Here is an 18,671-nt window from a genome sequence, read left to right on the forward strand (position 1 = left end):
TTCTTTATCTCTTCTAAATGATACAAGACCTGCAGTCCAAAATCAATCTACTATCACTGCTATTAATAGGACCTAAATCTTGAAAGTCAATACAGCAATTTTAGAGTGCAGTGAATTAGACTTTTCTTGAAGTCACTATCAGACACAAAGTGACATCCTTTTCTCCCTCATATTTCTAGTGGGTAGAAGCAAGACTAATGTGTCTGACCAGAAAATGCCAAGGACAGAATGTGCAGGTGCAGGCACTCAGCTGGCAAGGATACCCTGAGCAGCCCTGTGCCTCAAGCCCTAGTGTCCTTTTCACATCTTACAAAGGTCTTTCCCATCCTGGGAATCTTTTGCAAAGTTCTTTGTTCGAAACCAGGCTGCCAGTAGGGAGACCACATGAAACCTAGCAAAAAGTTGCAGCAGCCACTTTTAAGATTCCAATTAGAACTGGATCAATACCGAAGACTATTTCTTGCACTGCTTCAAAATGCCAGGTCATGAGCTCATCCCTTTTTGCAAGCATCTCTGCCAACTTTCAAACCCACGTGGCCTCCCCAGTGGTCAAGGCCTGCAAGCCTGTGGTACACACACACACACACACTTTGGTTTTGCACAGGCTAAACAGAAGATGCCTGCCTTCCTACTGCCAAGATGCTACTTTTAAGCTTGTACTCCTTATCCTTGGGAAGAAAATACATACAGTAACCCATATAAATCATTAAAACCAGGTGTGGGTGGGTGTGTGTGTAAAGTTAGAGGTATCATTTCCATTTGTCACAAAAGTCTCAATGGCACCAAAAACATTCCTGCCAAATTTCAATTTTTTTCTCAAAAATTTTAAAAATTAATAAAACTTTTATGCAAATATTGGGATACAGATATCAGTTTTGCAGGTTAACTTAGGCATTTAAATCTCCATCTGACAAATCCTCTGTTGGAAAGGAAAAAAAAAAGCAAGCTTTCTCTCCTCTCACTTACAGAAGCTGTACCACAGAGTTAAGACTTCATACAGGAGTGTTTTTTCCCCTCTCCCCTTTGTGCAACACAAGATTTCTTTGGCCTCTCTTATTGAGACTTCTATTGTTTCTGCATGAGAGTAGGACTTAACCTTCATGTATTTAGTATCTGCTATTGCTCAGTGACACAGCAGCCCCCCTATGCTATTTCTATTCCCTTCTTTGCTATTGTGCCACAAAAACAGCTGCATTGCAGTGACACTTGTGTGCAGCTCCTGATTTTTGGCTGATGAGAGATGCTATTTGATTTTGAGATGACAAGGTAAAATGTAGCACAAGGGCATTATTCCTACTGCTCTCAACAAACTTGGCTTCCTATTTGCAAAAACTGAGCAGGCACAAAAGCTAGGGGTGGGAAATAAGGGAGCAGGCATTTCCACCTCTGTATGTTTAGGCAGCAAAAAAAAATTGCCATAATGCAGCCTTAGGTTTTCTAGCAGGAGCTACCAAACAGTGAAGTAAAAAAAAAAAAAAATGCTATAGTTCCATGGTGACATTAGCAGGAAGCAAATAATTCTTTCTATTACAGTACTAAACCAGCCTCTGGTCTACAAGTTCTGCTCCTCCAGATCAGCTGTATAACCCTGGAATAAGTAATTTAATCTTTCAGTTAATCAGTTTTCATACCTACAAAATTAAGACCCCTGATTTCCAACAATCTCACATTTCCAGGTTCCAAGTTCTGCGGGCTCGTACCTACTTCTTCCAAAATGTCTATACAGTGCTTACAAAAGGCTCCCATTCTTGCCATAGTGCCTAAAACCAGTACAGAAGCGTAGGCACCAGAACAAATAGTTCTGTGTTCCAGGTCTCAGGCATCCCTACAGGTTTGACACATTTATCATAATATTCCGATTATTTCTGCTAAGGAAAATCTTCAGCAATTAAGAGGAGATCCCTGGGTTCTGGAGAGGGATTCTCCTGCAAGAGCAAGATCCTTTCCACATAAGAATGAAAGCCTGGAAACAGGTGTTTATGGTAACCTAAAGCTTCTAAGCCATCATCTTTCACGTTACTTGCTATGCCTGTGCTTTTTCTCCCTGCATGGTAAAGATCACACAATTTCCTCCCTGCCTAGAATCTCTGCAGCTAAAATGTATAAAAAGAATCCACCAGTTTATCATACGAATTGCCAGTATTGGCGTCTATTTTCAGGCAGGCTTTTCCTGCTGAGCCAAGGTCAGCCTGAGATACAATGAGAACAGGGGTGATCAGCTGATCTCGCAACACAGACACAACGTAACAGGCAAAGGCTTCACGTGCCCACTGAAGTACCCTTAGGAAAGGGATAAAGGCAGCGCAATGGTGGGCAACATTTTCCACTGTAGAACATTTTATTCCACAGAAAGCAAAACTATTTCTTTTTGAACTTGAGCATGCAATAAATTGGGAAGAAAACTGTTGGATAAAAATAACGGATAGGATAGAAAATTGTGATCAAGAGGGAATGACAATCAACCACCCACAATAACAATATGCAGGTTAATAACAGATCCTCTTGTTTTGCAGCTAGCTGTAGGAAAAGATGTTCATATTTAAGCCCAACATATGTGAAACAAGAGATGCTAGGCAAGCACTGTGACCTCATGTGTCAGATCAGGTTGCTGCTCAAGTTTGCTGCAGTCAGCCAAATTAATTTCTTTTCCTTTTAAAATGGCTAGATTTATAGTCTCCTTGTAGTACTGAAGACAAAGCCTACACCATCAGCTCTTAACAGTGCTGGACTGCTGTTGCAAAAAACAAACAAAAAACCCACACCACAGAAACACCAAAAAAACATTCCAGGTGACTGTTCGGACAACTTCAGAGTTGTGCTGAAAACACGAGGCCTTCTTCCATTAGCCTGTGAGCTCCGTAACAATTTACCCCAATTTTACTGAATTTTTTGACATTAGTATATTTGTTTGTATGAGGTTAATAATAAAATACACCCAGAATTCATTTAAGACACTGTCAAGCTCACCAACTATTTAAGTACTGCCATTGTAAAGCTGGAGATTTCAACTTTAGGATTCCCACCAACTTCAAGAGACAAAAGTTTGAGAAAACATTCTTAAGATTAAAAACACTGGATATTAAACACAATATTGTAACACTTCAGAAAAGAACAATTAGACTTACAGTTGAAGCAAAATGATTTTTTTGGACCGTAGTGGCTTCAGAGAACAATTACAATATACTCTGTAACTGGCATTTCAAATGCAGTTAACAGTAAATCATCTGGTCAGCTATCAGACCTACCCAAAAATCAAAGTCTGTATACACTACTTGCAATAAATAAGTTTTGGGGTTTGGGTTTGTATTTTTTTAAAAAATAACATTTTCCAGTCCTATTGACTAACTTTTGTGGTAGTAGTCCTCGGTTTTCAGTAATGTATCTTCAAGAATTCCTTCTTGCTGTCACACTGCATCTTCAAGGTTTTTTCTGGCTTTCATGTGTTATAAAAAAATAATACATTTAAATTACATCTGCAAATTATTGCACAAGTTTACCCCGATACAGCGCACATATATATATATATAAATCTAATTAGAGGAAAACCCCATTACCTTATGTTCAGTAACAATACTCAACCTGAGGCTAACAAGGTGACTGCCAGGTGTTATTTACACCGTAGCTCAAATTTCAGTAGGTTAAAATACTGGTGCAGCAATTCCTTGTAGAGCTTCGGTGTACCTTTCTCTTTATGAGCAATATAGCGGCTTTATGTCTGAACACCACCTAGCATGATCTCATGTCTTTCCGTTCTACAACAAAGATGGCACATCTTTCAGTGGAACCAACCTCTCCCAATTCACCCCACAGAATTTTTGAGGGAGGAGACAAAAATCTAACAGAACCCAACATAGACATGGTGGAATCAAATGCCTTACATGTAATTTTTTTCCAGATCAAAGTTCACACAAGCTACATGTGCAGTGACTCCCAGTGCATCCTGCAGGAACTCAAGTCTCAGCAATTCCCGATGGTCAGAGAATGATACCAACAAAATCACTTACAATTGTTAAAACAATCCTTCACCCAGAAAATAAAGACCTTACACAGAATGCCAATCAAAAACATGTTAGGTAGAGAAAATAGTGTGCACTTCTTTCACTACAAGCATTTACAGCATCACTAAGTCAGCCACATTTCATGCAATACCCACTTAACACAGTGGGGAGGTGGTAGTTTTTTCAGAAACAGAGGTGACAATTTCTATCGTGCTACTTTAATTGCACAAAAAAGGGGCAGAGGAAGAATACTGAGAAAATGCTACTACCTAAGCCTTTTCTTACCCTCTTCATGCTGTGATAGATCTGAAAGCAAATGACGTATCTACATAACCTCTTCATGCAAGTGTTAAGGTTCAGAGGTCAGTGCACCATTGTTATAGTTGTGTGTCAAAGTTCAGTGTCTTAAGCTTTTCAAATGCATCTGAAGTGGCAAAGATACCAGAACATAAGCTTCTAATACATGTTGTATTTTACAGTAGTTTGGTGATAAAGTATTCGTACAGCAGAAAACTTTTCCAATCGCTTTTTCAGACTACTCTTCATGCCTTACAGATTTTATTAGTTTTTTAATAAATAATTACACTTGACCTGGTCTTTGTCACATTATATATTCCATCAATAATACCCTGAATATCTGGTATACACACATACCATTTCTCAGCGTTCATTATATACCCATCTGGAGTCAGATGCCACAAAGGTCTTCTGGAAGTGAAGCAGCTATGTAGCTGTTCCTGCACCACATTTTGATATGCTATTACAGCTTTAATTCATCCAAATAAACTTGTTTTCACCTCCTGGGGCACAGAATGCCAGCTGCTGCCACTGTTAGCAGCAAGTTATACCATGTACTAGTGCCATAGCTGTAGTATCAGGAACTAGACTCTATTGTCCTATGGGTCCCTTCAAACTCTAGATAATCCATGATTCTGTGTCTTTCAGGACCTTTTCCAGTAATAAAAACATTTTGAAACTCAATTAGTAAGATGCTCAACAAGGACTAGATGGTCAAAAGCTGAAAAGACAGCCATTGCCACCATCCACTCCATTAAAATACTAATACTGCAGTTATTCATTGTATTATCTGTTAGGCTAGATGTGTCTTTAATAATTAAAAGTATGTTTTAGATTCTTAATTATGCAATTGTCTGCACAACATTGATTTTTAGAAAGATGTTTTAAGCCTTTAAGTGAAGAGATACATTCATCCTACCCCATTCCTACAATGTACCTGGAGGAAAGCTGTTTGATACCTCTTATTCTAAAGAGCCACCACATTTGCTAGAAACTGGAAAGTTGGCAAGTCTAAGTGCGTGCATAGGAAAAACAATTAATGTCTTTTTTTTTTACAAGCTACCGTTAGCAAGAACAAAACTCATAGTATTCAATATACATGCAAGCTCCATTGTTAATGCAGTCATCTGGAAAAATAATGTAATTAATATTAGACTGTTCTCTAGCTTGTATTTAAGGTTGACCTCTGTGCAATTTTTACTTTATGACCTTCAGTCTGCAAATGAACATTTTCATACGTTCACAAGCACAATTCAATTACAAAGAAACTGTGGCACCTAAAAATCAATAGCCCATTACAGTATCCTATGATAGACAATTGTAAATGTATTTCATCTATTGAAATGTGATACTACATGCTATCATATTGCATGCTTGGAAAATACTGCAGACCTTCCACCAATTCCACTAAAGTCAGCAGCATGATCTTACCCACCGATGCAATCCTACACAGTAAACAAATCAAATTTCCTAACTTTAAAAGGAAAGCTAAGAGCACTCGGTGAGAAAGCCCAGGAAGTCAAAGTACTTGCCAGCCCAGAAAGCATGTGGTGCAAGAGAAGTTGGTTACTTTGCAGCAAAGAACTGAAATAAAGAGTAAATTTTGTTACCATTTTATGACTTTATGGAAGCAAGGTCTGAGGTCTGTTGCAGCCTGACTGCTGTGCATTTTCGAGCAGGAGACTGGAAACTGACACTACTTGGATCAATAACATACATTATTAATACATTACAAGATCTAAACAGCTTAATAAATTCATTTTACAGTGCTTTATGTCATGACAGCCAGTGTTGCAGCCATGATTCTTTCAAGCCAGATACATGTTTAGTTGCCAGGAGGAAACGGGAGTTTTGGCAAGAGAACTACCACCAGTTAGCATACTCGCACTCAAAAAAACTTGCCCAGTCTGGGTTCCAACTAAAATATTCAGCTGCACCACTTTATCTCATAAACAATTCTGAACTATCTTCAGGTTTCAGAACAGTCTATTAATAACTGGATAATCCACGTGACCGAGCTATCATTTCCAAGATCTCCAAGCACATCCATTTGTCATGTTATCCTTGCTTCACATATTCAAGGCTACCTCCTTAATACCAGGAGATTGGAAAGATCCTCGAAAAAGAAAGCATTTTTTGGAACTTGATTTTGCAACAATGGACAAATTCTCACAGAACACACAGGGCTCCAAGGGCAGCTAAACAAGAAGCTAATTAGGTGGCTGACATACACAACAGAAAGGGGAAAACAGTATCATTGAAGAGTTCTCTATTTTTAATGTGGAAAATTCATTTCTTCCCTACAATGACAGATATGTTCAAACTGATTCCTGCAGTAAACTGTACCAAAATCCAATGTGATAAACAATTGAGCAAAATAAAACAATGACTGTTCAGAGCAATTCCTTACTTTCATGCTGTTTCTAATCAGTCTCCAACTCCAAACACAAGAGGACCATAATGAACAAAGAACACCACTTCATCTAGAGACCAGAATTTTTAGATTGCTTTAACTGCATCTGCTTACATCAACAATAACCTCTTTATTTAAGCTGGAAGTTTCACTTACAAAACTGAGTAACTTAAAGAAGAATCAAGATAATGACATTATATAGGACATAAGAATTCACAGCTTCTCCGACATGCTCTTGATTTCAACATGAGTTTTACTTGCAGAAAGTTGAAAAGATAAATTTGTTGCTAGAAACACAATTGATGTATTACACAAAAACTTAAACTTGAGCCAAAAGATTCCTTAATAGAAGGCAAAAAAATTTACAAAGTTATTAATTATGAATTCATTGTAAAGGTAATTACACCAGCTGAATTTTAATTTAGAAACACTAACAGAAGTGTGAAAGTCAGTACTGTCTGCACTTCGACGCTTAGAGAGACCCATCAAAAGAACACCTTTTACTCTTGCCCAAACCATTAAAAAAGGCATTACCACAAAGCCATGAAATTGCCCAAGGACTGACGTTTTTACTAGAGATCTAGAATTTTTATTCTAGAGCATTCTCACCTGCAGTCTGAAATTCAGTAAAGCAACTCCTGGTTACAAGTTGTTTGTAAGCCAGTTTATTTTGTTTTCATCACTTAACTGAACAGCTTACTATTTCTAAACATACTTAAGCAGTACCTTTTTGCAGACTCATCTGTGGTCTAGTCACCTACAGCCAAATTAAAGAAAACCCATGAGACTCATTTTTACACATGCACTCAGACTACTAGAAAGAAGAAAATTATGTTCATACAGAATGAATATCGCAGTATAATCTGCTAAAAAGATTTGGACAATTTGTCCATCTCAATTAAAATTAGTGAACACTGGTAAGATTTTAAATAAAGTTTAAGAACTATTTCATTGAAGCAGTATTTAGAAGTCTGACTTACTCCCTAATTAAGATATTTAGTAAACTCTGTCCTTTCTTCTTTTATTACAGAAACACTTCAACCATGAGACATTTGAGCACTGCTATTATCTCACAGTACTGTTCATGCACTTCCTAAATAGTTTAGCTAAGATACCATATTCTATGCAGTTAAAACCTCTCATTAGAGTTCTGAAGATCTGCCACAGGGGGGAGGTAGATGCCTGCAACTTGGAATGAGAGGCAGACCTAAAGTACTCATAACATTTGATCTTCATTGTAAGTTACTGTACATGGATTACCCAAACAAATACCAGTCATTTTGAAAGTTCTAGAAAACTAAAATTGAGGAGAGGTGGGAGGGGAAAAAGTACAATAAAAATAAATGCTATCTCCAAGTTATAAAATTCTTTACCAAAAAAATACCTGTTAAAACTGTAATGAAATTACCACTGAGACAATAGAACAAATCCTTCTAGAATTTAAAACCGTGCAGATCTATGTATTAAAAGAAGCAAATTAGATCCCTGAGTAATATACTTATGATGGAGGCAGATAACAGAAAAAAATTATTAATTAGTTTTATTTTAAACTAAAGTCGTAATCCTATGGAAAATATATTCCAGAGTCTTACAACAAACCCCATACAACTGAAACCAAAACAGTTTCGTAAGTATGGTACACATCACTAGCTGAAGTCTGTAACTTTGGTTTTAATGTAAATCACATCTAGCTACAGCTAGAAGAGAATCCTTCCTTGTTGGAAAGCAGCAGGTACATAGTCAACAAACAGGAAAAAATGGATTTTTAAATGCAATGCTACCTAACAACAGTATCTAGCCTTGAAAAGGTTTACTTTAAGACCTTCCAAGTGTTTCAGAGATTCTTCACTCATGTACTTCTCAATATCCTCCGCCCTTTCACACGCAAATAACCGCCCCCCCAAAACAAAAACAGCACACCAAACGCACAACTCAGCACAGTTTTTACATCTGGTACTTACCGATAAAACAGGTCCTAAACTACTGACTTTGCCTCCAACTCCTTCCTTATGTATTTAGCTTCAGACTTACTTGATACAAGTTAAATCTTATTCATCACTTCACTAAGCTAAATCCAATACACATCATTACAAGTCTGAAGTGCACCAGAAGTGTGCTTCGCAAAGCAACTACCAAAACAAGAATTTAGCTGAACTACCCATTTTCTTTCTGAAGCCATCTCCATAACAAACATTTTTCACCAAGAAAAAGCCAGATGTTTTCTGAGAAAACACATTCAGATATTAATTAGGTTTAAGCAGCTCCCTGTGATCAAATGCAAATGGAAGAGCAGCAACCAATAATCCAAAAGCATCAGCCAGCAAATACAGTAAAATGCATCTCAAGTATCTCCGAATCCACTTGTACATAGGTTACTGCTAAAGCATACAACGAAGCACCAACGTGCCCTGAGGTAGAAACCTTATTTCCCACTAAGTGCTTTGGGGATTTTACTCAGGACCCTCTCTAGCTTAATCCTGTAAACTGGGTGCCCATTAGTATCCGAGGGACATCCGAGTATCCTGAACTTATCTTTTCATTCTAATTTCATCAGAGAAGAGCAGCTGAAGAACTCCAAGACCACACTGCAGCGTGAAGCAAAAGCATGGAAATGGGTATGTCTGAACATTCACCTGACCAGCACGCTACTGAGCCAAACTAAAATACTGATGTTGACCCACACTAAACACAGACACAAACTCAAAAAGTAATAGTTGCACATAGTTTCCCAAGTACTGAAGAAAACTTGCTCTCTTCCCAGATGAAAGAGACCTTTATCTTCATTGAAGACTATGGGCTTACATAACACATATGATAACTGGAGAGGCTCACCTCCAAATGGAAACTTCAGGATGCTGGAAGTTCAACTTTTTTGAAAAACACAATCATCATTCAGCCAATACCTTAAAGACAATTTCTTAGAAAAGTCTTGAAATGAAGGCAGCTCTGGCCACTGCCACATTGCATTTTTCTATTCAGCTATTTCTACTCAACATTTTTATGTTAGAATGCTACAGTTTGTTACCTCTTAAGTGCACACTGCTATGAAATACCCATGGAGAGATTTCTACATTAGCTAGTTTTAACACTAGTTGGTACTGAAGTAAAAATCATCAGCACCTGCTCTGCTGATAACACTTTAATAAACATTAGGCAGCATCATACTTTGACTACTGCAAGTAGTTTTTCCTAACAGAACTCATACTTGCTGAGAAAATCACCTAAGAAAACCTTAACTTGATTTAGCTTTATTAATAATACAAAGAGTTATAAGGTTGCTATGACATTCAAAACATGATGCCAGAGATTATAAACCAGCAATGAATCTTAATAAAAAAAAATTAAAGTCACATATGCTAAAAACAGTCCTGTCCCTGGGAGCCAGCTGTGTATAGCGTTCTTCCAGCAGGTTGCCCATCACCTTTCCAGGAAAAAACACCCAATAAAATTAAAGGCATTAGTAAATAAAGCTGCCATTTTAAACATTTCCAACTTACTGGGAAGTAATTCAGAGAAAGTAATTACAGAGGAAAAGTCAGTGCTGCTATTTTTTCTACAATCATGCAATCAGAGCACAAATGGGGGAAAAGCACTTATTTACACTTACTCAGTTTTTCAAACCATGTGTACATTGCCATCATTTAAAGTGCAAGCTACATGTCTGCTGAATTAACTGAAGGCAAAACAGGTGAGATGTAAGTTAAATTACTGCCACCAGTAGTTATACAACTAACCACAGATGCCAGTTGTATATTTCAAACCCTGACCAACTTTGTATTACTTCCTCTTGTGTATTACCAGCCGAACACATATTCCATTGCTTTAGATACAATACTTTCATCTTTCCTAGGAGTTTGTCTGTCAGAAACCACCTAGAAGGCGGGGGGAAAGAGGAAGAGAGAAAATAAAAAGAAACAGTCAGCATATAATTAATTCTTCTTACAGGAACCAGGTTTTTTTTTTTCATTAGTGGTACTGTATTTTGACATAGTATGTTCAAAAGATTTTCAAAACAAGCCCCTAACCTCTGGAAAAGTGACAAGTCAATTTTTTTTTCTTATTTTTTTGAGAGAGTGAACAGACCAAGTTTGTACTTGAACGCCATATTTAAGGAAATGACAGGAGAAAATAAAGGCTAAGGTCACACAACTTCATGTGTGTGCAGCCTCATACAACTGAAGGGAAAGAGCACAAAACCACATGCTTCTATTTTCTTTAAAATACCTGATAGTCACTAGTGGAAGCTTTATATGCTGTTGCAAGAGGTCTCATTGTAGAAATCCTTGTGGTATTATTTGCAGGTTGTATGGGTGTGCTGACAGATTTTGAAGGTGGAGTGAAGACTGAAGACACTGGGGATGTAGAACTTCTTTCAAAGGTTTCCATCACACTCTTAAAAAGAGGGTTAACAATGTAAAAAAAAATACTAAACAGAAAAGACCACAGGTAAATTGTCTGTCAGTACAAAGCACACAAGTACATACCACCACCAAGCATTTTCCTCGCTGCAATCATTTATACATTGGATTACAGCATTGCAAAGTAGCGGAAACTTGTAATCTGCTCACTACATGTACTAACGTCAGCCAAAATCTGCCATCACACATATATCACAGCCCCTAAATCCCACAAATTCCAGTCTGGGCAACTCTTTAATTTCCATTGTCTCTTATGTTACGGTTTCACTTCATACCTTGTACATCAGCATAATTCTGTGCATTGGAACTTCCAACAAGCACAGGGATTTCCCACAATGACCCTTCTCAGCAGGAAATTTTGACAAATACTTAAGAACTCATGTAAGGTATAATAGACTATGCCTTTATAACTGAACTATCTATGCTTTGCAATTCAAAAAAGGAAAAATGCTAAAGAGGTCAGGGAAAATAAAGAGGCAGCCCAAAAGCAGAGTGCCTTATATTTAAATAAAAGCAGCTGTTAACTTACTTTATCTATACACGGTTTGACACCAATCATGATTGATTCACCAAAAATTCTTCCATCTTTGCTTAAGGCTTTCCGGGCTTGAAGCTTAGACTGGTATCGAATATGCATCCAGTTTCCTGTGTTGGACATCTGAAAGATCAAGTGAAAACTGTGACCTTTATCCCTTTGAAGAATGAACCAGATAATTTGAGATCTATTTGCGAAAAGTAAGACATACCACATGCTTTAATATGTTTCCATATTGAGCAAACTGTAGAAGAATATAGGAAGCTGATGCTTGAGGAAATCTGAAAAGACAGAAAGAATACTAAAAAAATTATGATGAGTAGTTTAAGAATTCTGGTGCTAAAAAAAAAACCCTGTGAAGGGTTTTTAGAAATTCAAGAGACACCAGTGTGTTAATGCCTTTTCAGCAGCAGTGACTTGAAATATTTTATTCTAGGCATTTTTACTTCACCACACACCTTAATAGCAGAACAGTGCCTTTTTAACTTGAAAAAATTAACATGTAGCTTAAGTTAAGGTGCTTCACTACAATACACGCATTTGGAGGCTTTTAAGTACAATTGTGTGTCCTGCAGAACCTAGGAACACCAGACAACAGCAACGTCCAAGTACTTCTTTCTGTATGTTGCAAAGACTTCACTCATGTTTTTTTCCAATGTTTTGGGAATCAACTCACCCAAATACAGTTACCCATGTGTCATCAAGCTGATCTTCTGAAGTCAGGGAATCACCCTGAGTGTAAAAAGGATCTAGCTGAGCAGGAGATAGAGTAGTCTTCCTAGGCTGCCCAATACTTGCAGAACTGAACACACTTGAAGCTGTTAAATCAAAATGGCATTGTTTAACAAATTACTTTTGCCAGACAGATAATCTTGAGAGCCTATAGTGAAAGAACAAATTCAGTATCAATCATTTCACTTGCATATGGAAGAGTTTGATGGAGATTTGCAGACACAGACCAACAAGTAAGTCAATCCAAACTTCATGTCTGCAAACATGCTATTAAGTGTTATGACTAGAAACCTAGCTTTCTCCTTGACCTCTAAACAACAGCAACTTAATGCAGAAGCCAAAAGGAACAAGGGGGCAAAAGACAACAACCAGCAAGAAGCCATCGTTTCATACACAAGGTAGGAAACCTTATGAAGATGGAAGGCTGCTTCACTCAAGTACAACCACCTCTGTGCTCAGCTCAACAAGTTTTGAATAAGGAGTAAGCAAAGTTGATTGAAATTCAGTCTCAAAATGGAAAAATATTTCCTATTCACATCTATATACCTTTTGAAAAACTAACAAATAAACACGCAACTCCTTTGCAAATTAGCAAGTTGATGTAGCTTGAACAGTGATGACTTTTGTGTAAAGGAAAGCAGTAAGAATGTAGATTATACATTTTCAAAGGACATCTACCTGTTCCAGGAGTTGATGACATCGTTCCAACCAACGGGCTCTGTGTTAGAGAAAAGCTGGCCTGCATTAAAATACAGAAAGTAACAAATCATTCTTACAGGTACACTTGTTAGATCAGAAGAGATCATTTCCAGGTAACTTCAGGCAAGATTACTAACTGTTTGACTTAAGTCACTCCTAACTTTCAAGAGTAAGAACAGATAGTTACATGTATATTTAATACATGATTATGAAGTTAGTTGACAATGTTTTTCCATTCTAGCACACAGCCTAGCAGATAGCCTGGACATCCAGTAGGGCTCAGCTATTACCTTCTGGAATTTTCAGCTGACTGCTAAGCCTTAGAAGAGAACACAGTTAACCTTCCTGATCAGAGGCTTAAATGCAGGTATCAGAGATAGTATAGGAATGTAGGGCAAACTACAGAAGGGAAGCAACACAAGCAACAGGATTCAGGGTCTGTATAGTATTTTATCATCTAACAAGAGTTACCGGTATACAAGGCGGCAGCTTATTTAGGCTTAGGGCGAGCTTTAGGTAACAGGAACTGACAAAAACATTCCCTAACAACAATCACATATGCTTTGTAAAACAAAGTCACTTTGGGTATCAATACTCAGAAACTTTATAGCTTAACTTTTTCAAAACGGGCATCTCACTATTGCTGTAGTATATTAACTCACAACATTCATGTCATCCTGATGGAAAGGATACCAGTATCCTAAGTTACCAGCATTTGATTTTCACTAAAGCACTTAGAACTAATGGGAGCATAACCCCGAGTTGTATTCCTCATGACCAGACTTCCTTTCCCCCTCAACTACTTAGTGCACCTGCACTGAAGGAAAGTATACTTTGGGTTTTAGCTGCTAGCAGTTACTTTTTTTTAAAACACAGAAGTATTTAAATACGAAAAAAAAAACTTAGCATATTTTTAGCTTGAATCCTGTCATTTCTTGGACAAGATCAAACAAACTGCAGCACCAGTAGACCTAGCATTCTGATAGCTGCTCACTGTTTTGTTGTTTTGGGTTGATACCCACTCTTTCAAGACAGTATTGATTCTGTCCTTCACAGAGAACATGAACTTTCAAAATAAACTTTTCAGAAGGTGACACTCAATACAAAGACTGCTTATTCAGTGAAAGGCCTTCTCCTTGAATCAAAAGAATAGTGTTCACTAAAAAAGAACCAACTTACACTGGACTGCTCAGCTGACCTAAGTAGTGGAGCTTATTATTAGAGTAACCTTCTAGAAATGTTAATGTTATTCTTTCAAAATTAACCCTACATCCATGGCCAAATTTTAATTAGATGTTTTACTCTGCACAAAATTCCTTCTATTTCACTAAGTGCCTCTACTGCCCACTAAAAGAAAAGAGCACATATTAGGACTCTTCCGGCAATCAGCAGCCCAATAAATTTGCAAAGTGAAAAGCTGCAATAAGTCTGCATTTGTCATGTACAAAGCATAGCAGAGGTGCGATTTTCATTTTTCATTCTCTACAGTATTGAAAAAAATCAGTAGCAATAGGAGATAGCTCCATGACTGCAGCTCTCATTTTGACTACATAGGAACATGCACACCAAACACCCTAAGGAACAGCGGCATGTGACAACTCAACAGTCACTTTGTTACAGCAGTTTATACACCCGAGTTAAAGAAATCACTGAAGCAGTAAGCTGCCTCATATCTGCTAACAGGCCAGTACCTAAGCCACTTACTGGTCTTCTTGAGGTTAGAGGTGTTGATCCAAGCCCAGGACTAGATAATTCATCATATATGCTTCTAACTGGTGGGGCACCGCTCTTATCTTTATGTGTAGGGACTACTGGTTGTGGGGGAGATCCTCCTGCAATTAAAAGGAACAAATGAAAAGCGTGACAGAACTTGCAATCTTACTCCACTGCTACTTGCTCTTGAAACTTCAACAGTAAATTCAGCCATGAAAGACTTGTTTCACTGGGCGTTTGCAAAACCATCTGGCCTACCAAAGTGTTCAGGTTTTACTGTTCTACATAAGAATACCACATGCCAAACTGCCTCCTTACACAAGTTATCATCTAAAACTTAAACCTCTTATTAAAATAGTATATTCACTACTTACATGCACTTGTTCTCTTTATGAAATTCTGAGCATAGCTACATCTTCCTATTTTAGGGCAGGTTATTTTAAATGTTTCAGAGACTAACTCCCCTGTAGCTGAGATGCAAAAGCAAGGTTTTTAAGACTTGGGACATTCTACATGCTAAAGAACCATACCAAAATGCACACAGACATTGCACATGCTGTCAAGTTCCCACTATCAAAATCCCTTACCTTCCCATGTAATTTCATATCAAATAAAATGTAAGCTCTTCAGAGCAGGGACTAGCGTGTGTTTAGTCAGGATCAAGTTAAGCCAGCTGCTCCCTCATTTTGTAAACTTTGGGACTACCAGTATAACAGAGAATTAAACTGACTTTTGACATAAACTGACTTTTGACTTTGACAAGATCTTGACATATCTCTGCACACTTTGTGTGGGCTTACCCCAGAGTGAGGGGGACTAGTTTGACTTAACAGTTTTCACTTGCAAAACGTTTCAAAATTGGGCTTTTCCAGAGTACTTTTCAATACTAAATTCTGAGCTTCAAAACTTCAAAGTTCCTCTTTGAACTGTTCAACACATTCAAGAACTGTTACAATATATTATATAAAGCACTCTCCCATCAAGGTTTGCAGTTTAAGTGATACACTCAATCACTCATCATTTCAGGAGACCTGTGATAATATCCTGTTGGTTCCCCCTTTTCTAGAATTGAAACTCCGAGGCTGTAATAAACTCTTTTAAAAGCAATTAGATGAAATTCACATGACTTTTCAATTTCATAAATATTTTCTTAAGAGGTTTGTATGTGGGGGAGACAGGAGGTGGGGTGGTGGTGGTGGACAAGAGCAAGAAGCAGGAGACTAAGAGACCACCAAACAGAATATCTCTAGTTGGAAGGGACCCATAAGGATCCTCAAGTCCAATTCTGCTTGAAATTGAAAGAAATTAATATCTAAAACTATCTGCAGTACTTTTATCCTCATTTTTAAAAAAAAATTACTAGTTTGCTAGCACTGTCAGATATTTAGATTACACCAACTGATTTAATAGAAAGCCAAGATCACCCATGACATGAAATGAATTGAAGAAGTTGCTAATTACTCACACTTCTCAAGAGAGAAAAACAGACATATAGTGCCATCATCTTAGAAACACAGGTAAAGACTTTTTCTAGTTGGAAAAAAGATGAGCACCTACAGTCAGTAAAAGTCACTACTCCAGTCCAATTACAGCAGACATCAAGACTGTAAATACAACTACTAGGTACTCATTAAGAGGCATTCCTTAGTTTTTCTCCATCCAGTTTTTAGAATTCTGACAATCTCCAAGTGACTTTTTAGAAGTCATTGCAAAGAAATCAACAGCTTGCAGAAGCTGCATTTAGTTTACCAGCACAAATCTGTTTTAAACAAAGAGAAAACATTGATGGCTGCATATGCAACTGACATATAAAGAGCTATAGAAATTGATTTTATATTAGAAGATGTTCATGTTACCTTCCATGTAAAAGCAACTTTTCCTGGTATCACAACTGCTCCATTTAAAACTTTTATTAAACTTTAGTCTACTTAGCCAGATGCCACTGAATACACTTGTGTTCACTTATTCAAAGAGCTGGGTTAATTTATAGCAAGTTATAAAACTACAAGAATTCAAGTCTGCAACATTCAGGCAGAAGAGTAAGACAAACCCAACTTTTGCTTTTGGGACAACTTTTCAGCATTTAACAAATCCAGACCTGTAAGCAGCGGAGACCTCATTTCCATTACACCAACTGAAGGGCCGCTCAAAGCGCGTGGTTGCGGAGTCACCGGCGCAGGTAAATCGCCCATCAGGAATCCAGGAAGAAACTGGGCACTAGCTCCCGGCTTTGGAGATGTCGGGGAGCCAAGAGTCATCGGCTCAGCTCCTGTGTTAATGCAAACAAAATTTAAAACCCCGGAAGAAGCCAGGTGATTGCACCTTTTCCAGTGCTTCAATAGTGGCACTATTAGAGAAACATAAAACGATACACAGTGCCACACAGTAAGCGAGTACGGCTGATCTAGTAATTTATATTGCAAGTAACCGAAGTTTATCACAAGCTTGAATTTTTTGCAACTACAAGAACCACCACGCTGAGACTTTGTTCTTAAAATACACCAGTTACGGCTGGGTGTCTGGTTTTGCGGACAGCTACGATGTTAGGGCTGTTTTCAGGGCGTTCCTCCTGTAAGAGCCATCACGCCCAGGCTAGGCCACCTCCCCCGCCAGCCAGCCAGCTCCGCGCCACAGCCCGGCTCACGGCGGCCTCCCCGCGGCCGGCCCCGCCGCGCCCCCGAGCTGCCCCCGGGTCTCGGCGTGCCTCCGGCGCGGACGCGGCCCGGGCAGCATGGCGTAACCCCGTGCACCCGCCGCCGGGGCCCCTCACCCGCGCCAGCCGCCAGGCTGCCCCAGCGCGTCCCCCCGCCCGGGGCTGGGGGCCCGCCGCAGCCCCGACCCCCTCACTGGCCCACAGAGGCGCGGGCGGCGCCGAGCGGCAGAGCCCGGCACGCCCGGAGAGACGGCCGCGACCTGAAGCGCCCCACACCCGCACGCAGCGAGGCGAGGCGGCGCCCGGCAGAGCCGAAGGAGGCACCGGCGGCAAGGCGGGCACGGTGGCAGGGAGGGCGCGGGCCCGCTCACCTGCGGGCGGCGCCTCCATGGTGAAAGCGGCCACGTCGGCCCGAGCGGCGGGAAAAAGCCGTGGCCGCTCCGCCGGGCGCTTTCAAACGGGACGGAACTTCCCCCCACCGTCACTTCCGCCCCGCCCGCCATCTTACCAGCGGCCGCGGCGCCGGGACGGGGCGTAACGTCACCGCGCCGCCGCTCCCAGGCTGCGGGGCGGGAGCTGTGGCCTCACAGCGACGCGGGCCCGGCCGCCGGCTGCAGCCGCCAGCCCCACTGGGGTGCCCGGCCCGCGCCCCCACCCAGCCTCATTCTTGCGGGCCGCCAGCGGCCGTCGCTAACGCGCACACCCCGGTGGGAAAGAACCGGCGTGGCCTAGATGATTCCCCACAACTCGTGGACCCGCCCCGGCACAGCCTGCTCCCCCGGGAGAAGGCCGCCAGCCCTTCCCGCCCGCGGCCCAGCGGGAGGCGCCGTGACCAGCTCGGCCACGGGCAAGCGGTGGCCAGAGCGCAGCAGCGGGGAGCGGGACGGTGGCCCAGGCCTCGCGTTGGCATGAGCAGCGACCGCTGAGCACAAGGCACTGTGCGGTTCACACGCCGCGCCGTGCTGCGCTTCGAACTGGTATGCACACAGACGCGCACCTGAAACCAAACCTTTGAAATCACTTCAGCACAAAATTTATCCAAACACTGTATTCCTTTTATTTTGTTGATATTAACATATCAAACCGCTTAAAACTGGTGTGAAGACCACAGAAAATACTATTAAAATCTTTTGCAGTTTTGTGGTTGGTTTGGTGGGTTTTTTTAAACATGCCCAAGACCTGTCAGGAGGGTCAAAATTACCTATTCTACGAC

General features: G+C 40.0%; 1 protein-coding gene across 1 annotated transcript; it reads right to left on the bottom strand.

Annotated features, from left to right (window-relative positions):
* Nucleotides 1-3,127: 3,127 nt before the first annotated feature.
* NUP35 (nucleoporin 35) lies at nt 3,128-17,947 on the bottom strand. Its single transcript, XM_040602932.1, has 9 exons — nt 17,830-17,947; nt 16,904-17,074; nt 14,797-14,924; nt 13,072-13,132; nt 12,338-12,479; nt 11,873-11,942; nt 11,656-11,784; nt 10,933-11,100; nt 3,128-10,580 (listed from the first exon to the last, which is right to left on the bottom strand). Exons 1-9 carry the CDS (start codon nt 17,846-17,848, stop codon nt 10,503-10,505), a joined length of 966 nt encoding a protein of 321 aa, XP_040458866.1. The 5' UTR covers nt 17,849-17,947; the 3' UTR covers nt 3,128-10,502.
* Between the last annotated feature and the right edge of the window lie 724 nt (nt 17,948-18,671).

The sequence above is a fragment of the Falco naumanni genome, chromosome 8 (assembly GCF_017639655.2).
Source record: "Falco naumanni isolate bFalNau1 chromosome 8, bFalNau1.pat, whole genome shotgun sequence".
Lineage (NCBI taxonomy): Eukaryota > Metazoa > Chordata > Aves > Falconiformes > Falconidae > Falco > Falco naumanni.